Here is a 12,447-nt window from a genome sequence, read left to right on the forward strand (position 1 = left end):
AAATAATTAGGGCCACAGTGGGAGCAGGCGCAGGCACTGCTGCTACCTAGTATTGTGCATGGTGTTTGGACACTAGAATAATTGCATCTGACAGGAGTTTGTGTTGTGCCAGCACATGCCTTGGAAAGACTTAAGTAACACAAAAGGCTGTCTTTGTAAATTTATTTAATCTTCACCTGACGATATGTTCGTGGATTTTAGAAAGAACAAAAGGAGAGAAAGAGAAAGAAACAGCATTCGGATCAAACCTGCAACCTACGCATATGCCCTGACTGGGAACTGGACCTGCGATCTTTTGGTGTATGGGAGGGTGCTCCAACCACCCTGCCCTGTTGGCTCTCTCATGTCTCACCCGCTTACATCTACCTCAGCTCAGCAATACCTACTGCAGGGAGTAAACTGCTGGAGCAGCACCCTCATTGGCCTTGGGGAAGTGAGCTTTGGGCAAGGAGAACTCAGGCCTGGCCTGAGGCTTCCCTTGCACTGAAGCCTCTGCAGTTCTGACACCTCTTGTGACCTTTACGCTGGGTAGGATTGGGACTCTAGTAACAGGACAGATGACCCACAATCCCATTGAACATGGAAAGGCCTTGGCAAAAAAACAAACAAAAGAATCAGGTTCAGGTCCTCTGTACAAAGGGCCTAGCAAGACCAAGGATGGGCAGGGATTTGAGGTAGAGGAACCTGTTCTATCCCCAGAAGGGTTAGGATCACATCCAAGCCAAGAAGAGAGAAAATCACATCTTGTACCATCTGCTTCAGTTATTGCTTAAAGGCAAATGCCCAGAACAGCTAGCTTCCAATGCCCACAGAAACAGGCCTGGTTGTGTTGGTGTGCAGATTTAGAGCTACGAAAGGGAATCTGAGTTTGAGGGATTGTGCTTTAGAATTTCTCACCACTCACACCTCTCTCTGGAAGGCATCTTTAGGCCTCTTTCTGTTTCCTCCCTCACCTCACACCTCACTGTCTTCAAATCCCAAGAAGTCTTAGCTATTGGGGCAGTTTGTGCGCCTCAGTTTTGGGGATACAGGCCTTGCCCAGAGCAAATCTAGCTCTTTAGCCCTAACACCTAGTGGTGTAAACATGGTGGCAAGGTAGCAGCCACAGGCTAGAACCCAGGACTTGGGCTGGTGCCTTGTTAGGGGTTTTAGAATTGGTGAGGGTGCATAGGATCCTGGGTCCCAGCGTGGAATGGATCCCTGGTCTGGGTGCCTATAAAGGCAACCAATAGATGCTTCTCTCACATTGATGTTTCTCTCTGTGTCCCTCTCTCTCTCTCTCTTCCTCTCTACTCTCTCTTTCCCTCCCTCTCCCTCTCTCTCTCTCTGGCTGGTGTGGCTCACTACATTGAACACTGGCCTGCGAACAGAAAGGTCGCTCATCTGACTCCCAGTCAGGGCACATGCCTGAGTTGCGGGCCAGGTCCCCAGTTAGTGGCGTGCGAGTGGTAGCCAATCACACATCCGTTTCTCTCTCTTTTTCTCCCTTTCTCTAAAAATAAATAAAAATAAAAAAGCAAATGAAAATGTCCTTGAGTGAAAAAAAAAGAAAATCTGTATAAAGTATGGGCTTTAATTAATAATAATGTATCAATATTGGTTCATAATTCTAATGAAATATCATATTAATATGAAGTTAATAATGTGGGAACTGGATTGGGGTATATGAGAGCTCTCATAGTGTCTATGTCAGTTTCCTGTAAATCTAAAACTTCCAAGAATTAAGCTTATTTTTAAAAATAACACTTTATTATCTCTAAGCCACCTAGATATTAAATATAAAAGGCTTAAGCCACTGGCTCCAAAAGTTGAGCACACATCAGAATAACCCAGAGGGCTTGTTAAAGCATGTTGTCGGTCTCCATCTCCAATTTCTGGTGCAGGAGGTCTAGGGTGAGATTAGAAAATGTTTGTTTCTAATAGATACCCAGGTGCTGCTGCTACTTCTGTTCCAGGGATCACACTTGAAGAACTATTTGTATAAACTGAAGGATTAAAACAATAAGGAATTCTCACCCCATCCAGCAGGTGGAGGCATTTGGGGAGCGCTCCTTGGAAATTTTTCAGAGACCCCAGGAGCAGCCCCATTATCTACTCCACTTTATCCTCCAACCTTCCTGCTTCGTCCTAAGGCTCAATGTCTTAGCAGTACGCTAGTGAGATAGAAATGATTCAGGCCAAATTGGCAGGGTATCCAAGAACTATTGTAGTGAAAGAGTCAGAGAATAACAATTGCTAAAGGAAATGAGAAACGTGGGTAAATGCTTGAGGAGCAAGGCAGAATCGGAAATGGCTTGAACATGGAGAATTTGAAAAGCTTCAGGGGTTAGGAGAAATGAAGCTCAAGGTAAGGAATGATTTGAATGATTTAGAAATCACCAAAAGAAGACAAGGATATTCTAATCTGGCTGTTGGAAAAGGGCACACTAGGGCACAGGAGTGTAACAGCTCTTGACTTTTCAGGAAATCTGTAAATTGAACACCTGGTGCAAGTCCAACAGTTTCATTCAGGTATGTGCAACAGATGGTTATCATTCCATTTTACAAAGGGAGCTCTGAAATGTTAAGTACTTGCCCAAGGCCACCTAGCAGGAAGAACCAAACTGGAACTCAGAAGGCTCTCCCAGCCTAAGTCTGGCGACGGCCTCTCACATAGGTGCGCCCTCTACTTCCTTCTCCAGCCCCAGATGATAGATCTTATCATCCTGCCTTTTCCCAGCTAGCTTCCCCCCTCAGTCTCTTCCCAGCTAGCTTCCCTAGTCTCTTTTCTCAGAACTTCCGTGATTAACCATGATCAGACTCATGGGCAAGGGCAGGAGGCCAGAATCTCAAGATCTCTCCCACCATTTGCCGGCCCTGTGTAACCTAAACCCAGAGATCTAAATCTCTGCCTTGGCGTGTCCGGTCTTCTCCACGTTGCTGAGGATCAAAAGAGAACAGGAATGAGCCCACGCTCCTTCGCCCTTCCCTCCGGCCCGCAGCCAGCTACACCCCGGAGCTAGAACCTACAAGTCTGGTTCAGCTGGTGCCTGTCATCTGCCCCGCGGACGGAGCCGCACCTTCCAGGCTGTCCTGGCACCAGGACCCATCAGGGCGTGGATCTACAGCTGGACAATTGCACCGGGCTAAGGCCGAGGATAGAATGCGAAGGAGGGCAGGCCTCCGCCCGCAAGAGGAGCGACCCCAAACCCCTCAATGGCGGACTGCAGCCTTCGCGTTCGGCCTCTGCGCGCATCCAGTGACCCAAGGTCCAGCCTCTCCTCCCCGCCAGTGATTTAAAAAAACAAAAACAAAAACCCTCCGCTCTCCTGGCACGGCTCCCAGAGATCCGAGGTCGCTAAGCTGGCCCCGGCGCCTGAGCCGGGAGAGTTAACTACAACTGCAGCTCAGGGGGTTCCGGAGGTCGCGTCGCGGACAGCGCCTCCCATTGGCCGCGCAGCCGGCTCGCCGCTGATTGGCTGAGGCTCTCCTAGGCTCCCCATTGGGCGCTGCGCTCCGGGACTGGAGTGTGGCGGTGCCGCCTCGGCAGGCTACCCAGCGAAGCTGCTGCGCACTCTGGCAGCTACCTGGGGACATTCAGTCCCTGCCGGAGGCCAGACTTCCCCGACCCAGATCTCCTTGCTGGCCCGGAGACGCCACCGGATCATCTCCCGGATCCTCTTCCTCCATAACCTGCTGGTTTTTTTTTTTTCTCTTCCTTACCGGCTCCCAGCCCTCAGCTCCGTATTTCCCTTCCTTACCCCCTGACCCCCAGTAGCCGGCCATTCTCAGCATCCCACCTCCCGTCCCCCTGGCTGCTGCCCCTCCTTGACCTCAACTCCTTTGACCAACAGAAGCCTGCCATTAACCTTCTCGCCAAACTCCTCTAATCTTTCTTCTCTGCCAGCTCCTGACTCCGAAATTCCAGCTAACCTTTGACCTCTTGACATTTGACCCTGACACTCTTGATTCCAGAACCCTAATTTCCTATCTCCTGCAGCCTGGACTGCTGAAATTGAGGTCTTTCCTGATTTCTGACCCCGTTTCGGAAGCTCATTCTGACTTTTACTCCTGGGCCAGTTCTTGCTACCTCTGCTCCAGCATGGACTTCTTGATGAGCGGCCTGGCAGCCTGCGGGGCCTGTTTGTTCACCAACCCCCTGGAGGTGGTGAAGACCAGGATGCAGTTGCAGGGAGAATTGCAGGCCCCTGGCACCTACCAGCGGCACTACCGAAACGTCTTCCATGCCTTCATCACCATCGGCAAGGTGGACGGCCTGGCTGCCCTGCAGAAGGGCCTGGCCCCTGCCCTCCTATACCAATTCCTGATGAATGGCATCCGGCTGGGCACCTACGGGCTGGCTGAGGCTGGGGGATACCTGCACACAGCTGAAGGCACCCTCAGCCCTCCCCGCAGCGCAGCAGCTGGGGCTGTGGCTGGGGTCATAGGAGCCTACTTGGGGAGCCCTATCTACATGGTGAGAAGAAGGGTCTTGCCTGGGGCCTTCAAGGCAGACACTTGGTGTGAGGTGGGGACCTGGGCCTTCATAACTGATACTGAGGTTGGAAGTGGATTTGTGTAGGGGAAGGTGAGGAACTTGAGTAACATACTTCAGCCAGTGTAGGGATCAGGAGCAATCCTGAACGTTACAGAATTACAATCTCACAGTTGGCTCCTTTGAGTTATCTGGTACAGGCAAAGGGTTCATAGCCTGGACACTTTGCCTGAGGCCCAGGAAGGGGAAATGACCAGCTCAAGGTCACACAGCTGCTTATTACTAGGACTAGGCCCTGGTTTGCGCTCCTCCTGGAAAGACACTGAGAGGCAGTGAGTTTTGTAGGAAAGGCAGTCTGGTCTCACTCCTAGGGTATGAGATTCAGGGACAGTGACCACTACAAAGTCAGCTGAACACATGGCTCCATGGAGTTTTAGGGTCAGAGAACAGGTTTTGTAGATGACCCCTCACAACCTACCCGAGTCAGATGGGGAACCTGGTTGTGCTGGTGGCTGGAGCTCCTGTCTGGAAATAGGAGCTGGCATGAGAGGCTGGGCACCCAGGTCTTGCCTAGCATGAATACTCTTAGGAAATGTTGCCATTCTCTAGCCTCTCCATCCCCACGCCTATTCACAAGGGAAGGAGGATGTAGAGGGGGTGGGGTGTCTTGCAGTGCTAGGAGATCCATTCCCCCGGGACTGGAGCCAAGGGACAGAGTCTCATGACCAATTTGTTAAGTGGGAACAACAATAATTATGAGATTAAAAGTATAGCCATTGTTGAACACCCTAGAGGAAGTGTGAGGGATTCAGGTGTTTGGGTCTCTGAGGTAGAAGGATGGTCACTGGGCCACAGGTTGTGATAACTCTCTCGTCCCCAGGTGAAGACACACCTACAAGCACAGGCAGCCTCAGAAATTGCTGTAGGGCACCAGTATAAGCATCAGGTAAGGTTTCCAACCCTGCTGGAGTCCCTGCCATTCTCTCCCATTTGCCCCCAACTTTCAGCCTGCACCCAACAGCTCCAACCCAACCAAGGCCCTGCCCAGCCAATCAATTCAGCCTCACTCTGACCCTGAGGTCCTCCCAGATCCTCTTTCCCACATGTTCCCCAGTTCTTCTAGTCTTGTGCACCTGTTTCTCTTACCCCATTCTCCTAGTCTGCTAATGTCCTCACTTCCATACTCCCTAGTCTGGGATGGCAAGGGAGGGAACAGTGGGGTGGTAGATGACCAAAGGGCAGCATTCTGGCTCTAAGTTCACATGCAACAGGTTGTCCAGATATCAGAGAGCGTGTTATGGACCCATCCTTAGCCCTGTTAGGAGATGGCAGCCCTTAATGCCAGGGTAACTAAACCCCACCCCATGTTCTTCCCCCTACCAGGGTATGTTTCAGGCACTAACCGAGATTGGCCAGAAGCACGGTCTGATGGGGTTGTGGCGTGGGGCCGTGGGTGGCCTGCCCCGAGTTGTCATCGGTTCCTCCACCCAGCTGTGCACTTTCTCATCCACCAAGGACCTCCTGACCCAATGGGAGGTACTGCCCTGGAAATGGGTGGGGCCACCCTGGGGATGTGGGCAGGGGGAGAACAAGCCAAACTGAGCCTTACAGGGGTCCGTACCAACATTTAATGTGAGGGAGTGGCAGGAGGGCTAGGGTCACCCTCTATACCCTTCCCACAGCTCTCGTCACTTCCTCCAAGAAGGTTTAGCTGAATCCTTCATGGTGTTATCTCACTGTATTATAACTGATAAGAGTGGAATCTCCCTGAGTTACCAGCTCTCTACTGTATCGCCCGTGCAGGGCCTGTCCTTTCCTGGGAGTTGAATGATTGGCTGATTGACAGAGTCTTCCCTCATTTCCCTTAGATATTCCCTCCCCAGAGCTGGAAGGTGGCTCTGGCAGCTGCTATGGTGAGTGGCATTGTAGTGGTCCTGGCCATGACACCCTTTGATGTGGTCAGCACAAGGCTCTACAACCAGCCCACAGACACTCGGGGCAAGGTAAGGGAGTGCTCTGGGGTTTCAGGCAGGGAAAGCCAAAGGGGGAGGTGGTGAAGTTTCAGCTGCAAGTGAGACAGCCTCAAAGGCAGCCTGCAGAGGTGAGGCCCATGATGGGCTCTGACAAACTTCTCTATTCTCTCCCTCCCTCTCCAACCTGCTCTCAGGGCCTTATGTACCGGGGGATTCTGGACGCACTCGTGCAGACAGCTCGGACAGAGGGCATTGTTGGCATGTACAAGGGTATAGGAGCCTCCTACTTCCGCCTTGGCCCTCACACCATCCTCTCCCTCTTCTTCTGGGACCAGCTGCGCATCCTCTACTACACATACACTAAATAACAGCCACTCCTCCACACTCCACCAAGTCGGCACTCCTTGGACACTTCTGCCTCCATTATATGTCCTAGTGACTTCTGAACAGTTGACCTTTCATCCATCAGAGGGGACAGCCAATACCACTCCCTATCTGTTTTCTCAGGGTTGAATCAACTAGTTTCCCTCCCTTCCTTGGGTGTCACTTTAAACCTCTACCTGGCCCCCTGTACATTTCACACCCTTCCCTCAGGGCTGAACCAGTCACTCCAAAGTGTATTTCCTCCCTTTCTCCACTGCCAGCCTTGGGTCCCTTCTGATCCCATGTACAACTTTAAACTCCCTCTCCAAGACCAAAGGTAATTGGGGGGAGCCGGGTGTCCTGTTAAGATTCAAAGGCACAGCAATTATATTGGTTATAAAGCAAGTTTATTTCTGCAAAGAAGTGTCTTATGTTTATGCACCAGGAATGAATTTGGAGAACATTTCCAACCCTTTATTCCCCTTGCAGAATTGTGCCCCCAAGTCTTCAGCAGCATCATGTAGCATTTCAGCATCTTTACTGGGGACCAAAGATGTTGGGATCATGAAGAGTCAGGCTGGTCACCAGCTGTTCAAAGTCACCCAGACTCCAGGGCGGAAATGACTGATTTTCAAGGCCAAGAGATGACCTATTGTCAGGGCTTGGGGGAAGGGGAACAGATTAGGGAGATAACATCATCCAGGCCTCCTGTTTGGAAGCTCCCACTTCCTGATCCTTGGAGAACCCGGGTATCTGTGACCCCAAACCTCAGGCCCACTCCTGCTTCCTTGAAGAACCCCACCAGCCAGCCTCCCTGCTCTGCCCCTCCCAGCCACTTTTCCCGGGGACCCCACTCATGAGCCACGTGCCCCTTCTGTCCTCCTTACGGGGGCTGATTGAAGGTGAGCAGGAGGTCAGTCTGGAACTGAGGCAGCCGCAGCAAGGCCTGGTGCAGTGTCACGTCCTTTGCTACCTAACCGGATCAGTGTCAGGATGCTTACCTGACGCCCTAGGGACAGCCCCTTCACCCTCCAGGACATCTCACATGCCACCAGCCTTTACCTGCTGATTCTCTTTAGCTACCTGCTGCTTGCCAGAGAGGACCCAGGCTTCTTCACAGCAGCCCCTCAGGGCCAAATTCTCCAAAAGGAGGGATTGCACAGCCTCCACTTGAAAAGTCCTAGCCTCCTGCACCCCACCAACGTCCTCAAAGTGGAACCTGGAGTAGGGGGAGCAGGGTCATGGAGGAACATCTCTCACCGCCAACCCACAATCATCTTTAAAGCTTAGCTTAACGAGCTCACTTCGGGATAGATTTGCCCTCCGTGTTTCCGTTGCCCAGATTAACAGTACAGCCACAGGTCCCGCCCACTTATTCGGATCCGGCCCTCCCATTGGCCAGCCACGGGCCTCCTCACCGCGCGGCTGCTTCTCCCTGCACGTGGGTTTGCAGCTCTAGAAGCTCCACGATCAGACTCTGGTCCGTTACTCGGTGGCAGAAAACTTCTTGATTATCAGGGACCGGTCTGAGGTCGCTGGAGAGAGGCAAGGCAGGCCCTGGTTGACCCCGGCTCCTTTCCGCCACCCACTCAGTTGGCCTCCATTCTTACCTTACGTCAATGGCTCCAGGAGGGAGCGTGGCGGAGAAGGCGCCCCCGAACAGTGGATAGTCTCGCGTGGGCTCCATGGGTCTGGGACTAGAGAGATTTAAAAGAAAACTACATGAAGCCACGTGGCATCACCTCCCTACGTTTCTCCGCAGCCACCGGCACCTCCGGCCCCTTTGCTCCGGCCCTTTAAGATTTGGCCCCGCCCTGCGATGGTGCTGGCTTGTCGGCGCCGGCGCCAGCGCCAGCAACCGCAGAGAGCGGTGCAGGTCCCGGAAACCACGTTCTTAGCAGGGCGTAGGGCGGGACTCAGGGGTCGGCTGGGAGTTAAAACTAAGGTTCATGATTTGTGACGTGCCGTGGTTGCTAACTCGCGCCCCCAGTCTCCTCCTTTCAAAGGGGTTATACATCCTAAGAATGTCGCCTGAGACCCTCCTTAGGGGTCGTTGCTCGTCCAAGTGACCTACATCTAGGCGAGGACTCTGAATCAGGGGAGAAAATTTTAAGTTACCCAGCTCCCACCTGGAGGCCTCTTGACAGCGAATGACCTGCCAACCAGACTGCTAATTCCGGGTCGGTTGCAGGGAAGTAAGGGAACAATGAGACCAGGTGTGGGTCCAGGTTAGGATTCAGGCCACACGCCTTCCTGAAAGCAATACACAACCCAGAGATTATATAACTAATCTTTCTCAAATCTTCGCAGTGAGGTAGTAGGGAGGGGGTGCCCATACCGCCCCACACACACCTGGACGAAAGCACGGATTAAACCCCCTGTTGTTTTTCTTCTATAGATTTTTAGAGTGTACTTAAAAGTTCCTGCTCAGTTATATCCTCCCAGCTAATTTCTCCATTACATTAATCTTTGATCCCCAACACCTGGCAGAGTGTTTAGAGCATAACAGACCCATTATGTATTGAGTGAATAAACGCAATAGTGTGAATTCTGGAATTCACTCAGAAATCAGGGCATCCTATGGGTATTTTAGTCAGGGAAACAGCATATGCAAAGGCTTAGAGATGAAAGAACATGGTTGGGGAAGTCCAAATACAGATATCTCCTCTCTTCCCATGGTTCACTTAACGATTTTTCTTTTGACTTTACCATGGTGCAAAAGCCATATGCATTCAGTAGGAACTGTACGGCAAGTTTTTAATGTTGATTGTTTGCTGGGCTAAGCGCTATGCTGTATGATACTCTACAGGGTATTCATTGTTAGATGATTTTTGCCCAGCTGTGGGCTAACGCAAGTGTTCTGAGCATGTTTAAGGTAGGCTAGTCTGAACTATGATGTTCAGTAAATTAAGTGTATTAAATGCATTTTGGACTTATTTTACAGTGGATTTATGGGATGTAACCTCCAACATAAGTCAATGAACATCTTTTGTCACTTTGACAAAGGGAATGGGTGGCAGGGAGCTGTGAATGATGAGGCTGGAGAGGTGGCAATGTGCAGGGTATTTATAGAACATGCTAAGGAACTTGGACTCCTTCCTCTCTTCTGATGGCTAGCATCAGATTTCTCTCAGCCTCATTTTCTCATCTCCAAAACATTGTTAGAATTCAAGGAGGATGGATGCAGCTGAATCTGAATCTGTTTCTGGGCAAAGAGAGTGGAGAAGTTTGAGAGAGGAGGGGAGTGTTACAGACCCTGGAGGGAGAGAGGAGCCTGGACATGGGAACCAAGGGAGCCAGGTCAGAGAGGTCCACCCCATGCTACTTGTCTTAGATGAGGAATGACAGACCTCTCTCTCTCTCCCTCCACATTTCGGCTGGCCTGCCACCACCAAGGGTAATACCAACTCTGGCTGCTTTGTGAGCAATCAAGCAAATAGCCCTTAGAAAGAGAACTGCAAGGACATAGATGTTAACAGGGCCCTAGCACTGGGCACAAGGGATAGGGCCCTAATCATGGACCAGGAGGAGGTCACACTAGATTATGGAGACTTAAGTGGAAAGCTCCCCAACTTCCCCATTTTGGAGTCTCTGACAGGTCAGGAGGCATGCTCTGCTATGAGTCCTGTGCAGCTGGGGACTCCTCAGTTCTTGAGCTTTTGGGACATGGGTTAGGTTTGTATGCTCTTCCAGGTGGTAAGAAGTAGGCCTCCATGAAATGACAGAGGTGTAGGACCAGACCTCTGGGAGAGTGGGGTTGAAGGCCACCCTAACTTGGCAAATTCCGACTTCTGACTCAACTTCCCTCTCTCTGTGTCTGTCCCTTCTTCTGGACCTCCCAACTCCCGGCTCCTCCTAAGGTTCAGATTCAAACTCCCCAAGAAACAAGATCTAACTGGGCTGATTAGTTGACATTCAATCTGAAAGTACCTATTTGGCCGGCTCTCTTGCTTAGCCACTTCCCAGACCATTAGCCAGACACTGTGGTTAGGATGATGAGCATCGTGGGACAAATCTCATTGGCTGAGATGGCCCACAGCCACTTTTCTTGAGGATGTGAGGGTGTGTCCAGCTCTCAGCTCATTGACTGAAGTAGGCCTGCAACTGATCGATTCTGTGCTCCTGGGACATACCCTTATCTAATGCCCTACATGCAGTTGATGCAGTTGTTTGCTTTGGGAACAGATGTCCCAGGGCCTTTGAGGGCACCAAGAAGTGGACCTCCTGAGAAAGACTCCACAGAGACAGTTCCACACCCAAAGTCAAGAATCCCTTTGGGAAGAGTTAGAGCAACATATATTTTTATTAAGCAGAAGTTTTTCACCTTATTTTCCTCCATGCACCCCCCCTGGCATTTTGGTGAAGCCCCTGGACCACTACTTGGAAAAATATTTTTAAATTCATAAAATGAAATATATAGAAATACACAGGAAATGAAAATATTTAAATATAATTATCAAAATCCCAGATTTTTGATACAGTAAAAATGCACTTGTTATTACATTAACAAGATCTAGCAGTGGGTCTAACAAGTGTAATGTCAAACCAGCAATGCACATAAACCATAGTTCAAGCGATCTGCAACAACTCCCACGTGAGGGAGAATATCTGTGATTGCGGTTGTGACCATCCCTGGTCTGCAGGTACTACCTTGCTTTGATATCTACAGTCACAATGTAAGGAAATGCTAAATTTCAGTTAAGAGGTCCTTGAAAATAAATGTAGTGGGTTTTTTTTTTCCATCCAAGTTGATTGACTGGAGCTTAAGAAACCCGGCTATGAACAGTGTGCCTAGCCATGCAGTAGGCTCTATGGGAGGTTACAAAAACATGCCAAACCTGGTGCTTATTTCTGAGCCTCCAGCCTGAGTGAGGAGAACAAGGGCATATGGTTCACGTCCTGTAATCTGATAGACATTAATCCCCACCCCACCCCCTGTACATCTGAGAAAACTGCTTCAGAGAGATGCCCAGAGTCCTGTGGCAATTAGTGATAGCCACAGGAGATTTCTAGACAAAGACCTGATGTCATGAAGACAGTGTCTGAGGAAGATTAGTGTGTCCTTGTATTCGGGATGATGCTGTAGCAGTCACTCAGAACCCTCCCTATCTCACCATTCTCCCCTCAGACTCTGCATGCAGGGCAGTTTGAACTTCTGTCAGCCCCTTGATTGAGTCAGCCTCTTTCATGCCCCCAGCCTTTGGCACATGTGCTCCCTGCCTAGAACTTTCTTTTCCCCCTCCTTCCTTGCTAGCTGCTTCTGAGGGTTCCCGTGGCTGTTGGCCTTTCTGTCCCCACACAGGCACCCCACTGTACTGTAAAGCTAATCCCCAGTAAATTCTAAGCACTAGGGGCACTTTATTTTCCCAGTGAGCTGTAAAGGACGTGGTCCATAAATATTTATTAAATGGGTGTTGCTTAAGGGACAGGAGGTTACTTACTAATTAAGACCACTTAAGAAATGTTACACAATAAAGAACTCGACTGTCTGGTTCCTAGGAGGGAAGCACTTAAGTCCTTGGAATTTCCCTAGTGATAGGAGTTCTTCGTTATTCATGATAAGCCAAATAGTTTATACTAATGAAATGACTAGATAGTTCATGCAAAGGAAAGAATCAGGATGGGGGTATGCCACAC

The 12,447-nt window shown here is 50.3% G+C and overlaps 2 protein-coding genes across 3 annotated transcripts; one reads left to right on the forward strand and one right to left on the reverse strand.

Moving 5' to 3' along the window:
* The first annotated feature begins 3,485 nt into the window (after window positions 1-3,485).
* SLC25A35 (solute carrier family 25 member 35) lies at window positions 3,486-7,220 on the forward strand. Its single transcript, XM_090292111.1, has 5 exons — window positions 3,486-4,456; window positions 5,355-5,420; window positions 5,858-6,010; window positions 6,343-6,477; window positions 6,642-7,220. The coding sequence occupies exons 1-5, from the start codon at window positions 4,082-4,084 to the stop codon at window positions 6,813-6,815; spliced, it is 903 nt and encodes a 300-aa protein (XP_090148237.1). The 5' UTR covers window positions 3,486-4,081; the 3' UTR covers window positions 6,816-7,220.
* RANGRF (RAN guanine nucleotide release factor) lies at window positions 7,196-8,615 on the reverse strand. Of its 2 annotated transcripts, none has more exons than XM_090292114.1 (5): window positions 8,421-8,615; window positions 8,229-8,345; window positions 7,873-8,029; window positions 7,698-7,783; window positions 7,196-7,459 (listed from the first exon to the last, which is right to left on the reverse strand). In XM_090292114.1, exons 1-5 carry the CDS (start codon window positions 8,495-8,497, stop codon window positions 7,348-7,350), a joined length of 549 nt encoding a protein of 182 aa, XP_090148240.1. In that variant the 5' UTR covers window positions 8,498-8,615; the 3' UTR covers window positions 7,196-7,347. The 2 variants fall into 2 exon arrangements, with proteins under 2 accessions (XP_090148240.1, XP_090148239.1); XM_090292113.1 differs by having other exon boundaries at window positions 7,196-7,471.
* Between the last annotated feature and the right edge of the window lie 3,832 nt (window positions 8,616-12,447).

The sequence above is a fragment of the Furipterus horrens genome, unplaced genomic scaffold (assembly GCF_987537825.1).
Source record: "Furipterus horrens unplaced genomic scaffold, mFurHor1.1.pri manual_scaffold_11, whole genome shotgun sequence".
NCBI lineage: Eukaryota > Metazoa > Chordata > Mammalia > Chiroptera > Furipteridae > Furipterus > Furipterus horrens.

What these genes read in the sequence shown, in the direction of transcription:
- RANGRF (XM_090292113.1), bottom strand. Translation starts at nt 8,497, where the DNA reads ATGGAGCCCACGCGAGACTATCCACTGTTCGGGGGCGCCTTCTCCGCC. An exon ending in CAGGGAGAAGCAGCCGCGCG is followed by an intron (nt 8,030 to 8,228) that starts GTGAGGAGGCCC and finishes CCCCTACTCCAG; the next exon opens with GTTCCACTTTGAGGACGTTG. An exon ending in CTCACCTTCAATCAGCCCCC is followed by an intron (nt 7,472 to 7,697) that starts GTAAGGAGGACA and finishes CCTTCCCCCAAG; the next exon opens with CCCTGACAATAGGTCATCTC.
- SLC25A35 (XM_090292111.1), top strand. Translation starts at nt 4,082, where the DNA reads ATGGACTTCTTGATGAGCGGCCTGGCAGCCTGCGGGGCCTGTTTGTTC. An exon ending in TGGGGAGCCCTATCTACATG is followed by an intron (nt 4,457 to 5,354) that starts GTGAGAAGAAGG and finishes TCTCGTCCCCAG; the next exon opens with GTGAAGACACACCTACAAGC. An exon ending in ACCTCCTGACCCAATGGGAG is followed by an intron (nt 6,011 to 6,342) that starts GTACTGCCCTGG and finishes CATTTCCCTTAG; the next exon opens with ATATTCCCTCCCCAGAGCTG.